Source organism: Mastomys coucha, unplaced genomic scaffold (genome assembly GCF_008632895.1).
Source record: "Mastomys coucha isolate ucsf_1 unplaced genomic scaffold, UCSF_Mcou_1 pScaffold12, whole genome shotgun sequence".
NCBI lineage: Eukaryota > Metazoa > Chordata > Mammalia > Rodentia > Muridae > Mastomys > Mastomys coucha.
Window position 1 is genome coordinate 10,673,555 of NW_022196894.1, and position 4,576 is coordinate 10,678,130.

Here is a 4,576-nt window from a genome sequence, read left to right on the forward strand (position 1 = left end):
ATGGTATGTAACTCTGTGAGCACTTAGTATGGTAAGTGATATACAAACAAAACACCTATACACATAAAGTAAAATTTAATGAATATTTAAAAATAAATAGAAGAAAATATCTTTTTAAAGGTACTAGATTTTTAAAAAAGAAATAAAAACAATTAAATACAGTGAACAAACAGAAGACAGAGGGGAGTGTTGGAAGAGAGAGACTGGCTGTCACGGAAGGAGGGTAAGGCAGAAAAAGACATGGAGAAAATGAGTTGCACAAGGTCAGAGCTTCTACCTACTCCCCAAGTGCTCACCCTTGGCTTGCTTCTGGAACTGATACCATGTTTTGGGGTGCCAGGGGTCACTGCGACACATGCTGGAGGGCAGAATAGGCACATCCAGCACTATTTCATTTCTAACTTCTGACATTTGACCTATAGTGACACAGTAAGATGATATATTGTGTGCTAAAGAATGAATTCTCTGTATGCCAGCATCTCCAGTACATTGACACTTTGGTAGCTGACCTAGCTTTTTTTCTTTCTTTTTATTGCAATAGTGGGGAACTGATGCCATGCTAGGCAGTCTGTTTTCTATTTGAGTGTCTCTCCTCCTTCTGGAGATTTCATGGAAATTGGCAGATCCCTGTGGACGCTGCACCTCACAGAAGCTCCGCCTTCTCGGTGACCAACTGTCACTGGATTGGACGCGCGGGTTGGGTGTGCACAGGGGCGTCCAATCGCTCGGGCGCCTGAAGTGCAGTCAGGTGTGCAGGCGCCGAGGGCAACCGGGGCAGGTATGGCGAGCTGGTGGCGTGCCTTTCCACGGGCCATGAGGCGCTATCCGTGGCCCACTAACGTGCTGCTCTACGCCGGGCTCTTCTCGGCGGGTGATGCGTTGCAGCAGCGACTGCGGGGCGGCCCAGCCGACTGGCGCCAGACGCTGCGCGTGGCCACCCTGGCCGTGACCTTCCACGGAAACTTCAACTACGTGTGGCTGCGCCTTCTGGAGCGCGCGCTGCCAGGCCGCGCGCCGCGCACGATCCTGGCCAAGGTGCTATGCGATCAGACTGTCGGAGGGCCAGTAGCCCTCTCTGCCTTCTACGTTGGTGAGGGGCCGGGGCGGGGCACTGAAGGCCAGGCAGGAGGCTTGGGAGTGGGGCTGGGGCTGGGGGGAGGGGGACGGGTAGACCAGAGATCTGAAGCCATTGGGGCTGAGGCAGGAGGTGACAACTCTGTGGCCCGGGAATTAGGGCTGGAAGGAAGTTCTGAAGCAACGATAGGAGGTCTAGACATTGGAGGATGTGAGGTTTCCGTGAGGAAAAATTTGGGGGCTGCTGGCCGAGGAACTGGAGATCCCAAGTGCCAGGGGGGATTCAGAGGGTTGGTGTCAGAACTAAGAGTCTGAAGTTGACAGAGTTCAGGGGGGGGGGGTGTCCTCTTTTCCTCCAGAAAGAAGCATCTTCAAGAGACCTTGGACTCCACCTGTTCTAGAAAAAGCCACACCTGAGGTTCTGCGGTCAACACATTAACCCAAAAATGATGGGATCGGTGATTCTGGGGGCAGAGTGGGTGGAATATGCGATTATAGAAAAGTCATTTCCAGGGTCTTAGTCTTGCTTGGGCAACAAGATTTCCCTGGGGTGGGGGTCACAAGAGAATGGGAGAGGGTTGTGTTACCTATGAGGAAGCTGTTTTCCCCCTGGGCTGGATGAGCTAGCTGGCTTTGGGAATTTCTTCTGCCTGGTTTACTGAAAACAACAAAAGGTCTCATGGTTTTTCTCTCCTTAGCAGTTTCTATACCATAAAAGGCAGGGCAGCTGAGGAGGGCCTCTCTGTGTTTGGAGAGTCTTCTCCAGGGACTGGACCTGACCTTAGCATTGGGAATGGTAGATGACCAGCAACTGAGCCTAACGCCTCCCTCCGGCCTCAAGCTGTAACAACTAAACTATATTTGCAGTCTTTAGTTTGTTTTTAATTCTGAGACTGGGACTCACTAAGTTGCTCAGGCTGGCCTTGAATTTGTGATTGTCCCACTTAAGTCTTCCAAATTGCTGAGATAACAATCTTGTCCCCCAGGCTCAGCTTGTTATTGTCTTCTAAAATCGAATAAAGGTAGGCAAACCATCTAGAAGAAACTTATCCTCCTCTGGGAGGTATTTTAGGGAGTTTGTATTCACTTCCTTTCCTTCTATAACCCACAGGAAACATCAAAGACTTGGTGGCCTGTTATAGTCTCATCTAATGCCATAGCTAAGAAGGTCAGTGAAGTTAGAATAGACAGCCAGAGAGCAAGAGGCTTCTTCTGATTTGCCTTGTGATCCAGCCAGCTTTGTAAACACATCCCAACACTTACTGTAGTTTGGTGCAGTGGTGAATGGGTTAGGACTTGATGTGCTAGATTCCTATTTAATCTTTGGGCTGCCACTTTGGTGATACTGTTACAATTCCCATGCCAGATAATGAAGACACAGGCATGGAGGGCTTGGAAGTTCACCAGCAGACAGCATGATCCAGATATTTAGCCATGGTCTTCATCTTGATATATATGATTGTGTGTATGATCACTCTGAGATTAGAAAACAGCTCTGTCCCAGGGAGTGGGGGGATGCCTAGGATGAAGGCATGAGGCCTTCTCATATATCACCTGGCTAGATTTTTGCTGTGTCTTACTGTCAGATTTCTGGTTCAGTCTCCTCTGCTTCATGAAGGGGAACATAGGTATGAGCTGGAAGTTTAAGGTGCTACTTGAAAAATGATAGTCAAGCATTGTCCTGTGCCAGGTCTGCATAGGAAATGATGGATTAAGGAGTGGGTCACCTGGGCAGGTTCTTGCTATTAGCCTCCCTGAACACTTTATTTTTAGACAAAGTCATGCTGTGTAGTACAGTCTGGCCTTGAACTCATGGCTCTCCTCCTGCTTCTTGGATGCTAATTTTGTAGGACCACCATGACTAGCTAGCTGGCTTCAGCCTCTTGATTGCTAGTTTTATAGGGCCACCATGACTAGCTAGCTGTCTTTTCCTCCTGTTAACTCTTCTCATCTCAGGGCATTGTTAGGAGGAACTGTGATACATATAAGTGTTTAGCATTTACCTGGTACAGTATTTGCTGGGTTTTGTTTTTAGTCTTGTTCTAAGGATCTCCTGCAGTTGACTAATAACACTTGTCCTGCACCCCACCCATACCCCTAATCAGGGCTATCAGAGAATGTTTACACTGTCTTTTATAAGTAAGGCTTTGGCTCTGTTTCTTGGATGTCAAACTCTGATGAGAATATACTGATAGGACATGTGTAGTTGCTAGAATGTCCAGGACCCAGAGTTTTTATTTTTTAAAGGAATGAAGTTAGTGTGGGACAGTGGCAGTGTAGCTCAGCAGTAAAGGGTAGGTTTACCATGCTTGGGTCCAGGAATTAATCTCAGCACAAATAAAAAAGAAAACAAGGAAAAGAACAAAAGAAAGGAAGAAGAAAAAGAAAGAAGATTTTTCTTTTCAAACTTGGGAGCTGGGCTGCAACTTAGTTGGCAGAGTGCTTTTTTAGCAACTGGGCTCCACCCCCAGCAACATAGAGCTGGGCATAGTGGTTCCAACCTGCAGTCCCAGCCCTTGGGAGGCAGAGGCAGGAGGATCTCTGAGTTTGAGGCCAGCCTGGTCTACATAGTGAGTTCCAAGACAACCAAAGTTATATAGAGGGGGGAAAAAAGAATGGAGAGATGGCTCAGTAGTTAAGAACATTTGTTCTTATAAAAGAATAAGGTTCAATTCCCAGCAGCTCACAACCATCCACCGCAACACTGTGGTGTGTGTATATACATACATACATACATATATATATATACATATATGTGTATATATATATACACACATATATATGTATCTGTACATACATATATATATCCACTCAAATACACAACATAAACAAATCTAAAACATTTTTTAAATACTAAAAAAAAAAAACAAATGAGACAGAAAGATGGGTCAGCTTATGAAGGCACTTGCTGGCAAGCCTGACAACCTGAGATGACCCTTGGAACCCACATGGTGAAAAGAGAGAACTGACCCCAGCAAGTTGTTCTCTGACCCTCACACTCAGGCAGTAGCAAGGGCAAGCACACACCATCAATAAATCAATCAATCAATGCAAAACAAAACATAAACAAGGAAGTCATCAACAACCTCATTAACCAGTGCTAGTATTAGCTTGCATTTTGTGGCTTCTTCATTTAGATAAAGAGTCATTCTGCTGTACCTTTTATAACTGGATATTCTCACTTCCTATTTGATGTTCTTTTACATGTTAGTTTTAAAATGGAGATATTCTTGTTTTCCTATTGAGTCAACAGCAACATGTAAATGCTTGGAATTTGATATACCTGGATGATGTTGGAATGTGAAACTTGAGCACACATGTTCTACAGTAATTATTCCTACTTCTAAAATCCTTTGGGTGTGTTCCTGTAAACAGGTATGAGCATTCTCCAGGGGAAGGAGGATATATTTTTGGACCTGAAGCAGAAATTCTGGAATACATATAAGGTAAGACAGGCTCCTGAAAATAGAATCATATCTTTTTTTTTTTTTTTTTTTTTTTT

At 45.2% G+C, this 4,576-nt stretch overlaps 1 protein-coding gene across 8 annotated transcripts in view; it reads left to right on the top strand.

The window, feature by feature from the left end:
• The first annotated feature begins 730 nt into the window (after positions 1-730).
• The window catches only part of Mpv17l (MPV17 mitochondrial inner membrane protein like), an 11,422-nt gene continuing 7,576 nt past the window's right edge, over positions 731-4,576 (top strand). The window contains exons 1-4 of one of the 8 annotated variants that reach the window (XM_031363121.1): positions 1,474-1,492; positions 2,061-2,096; positions 2,186-2,242; positions 4,450-4,520. In XM_031363121.1, coding sequence (XP_031218981.1) covers positions 4,452-4,520 — 69 coding nt within the window. In that variant the 5' untranslated portion in view covers positions 1,474-1,492; positions 2,061-2,096; positions 2,186-2,242; positions 4,450-4,451. Of the gene's footprint in view, positions 1,091-1,405; positions 1,533-2,060; positions 2,097-2,185; positions 2,243-4,449; positions 4,521-4,576 lie in introns of those variants that run through there. The other 7 variants (XM_031363125.1, XM_031363122.1, XM_031363123.1 and 4 more) reach the window with 7 other exon arrangements.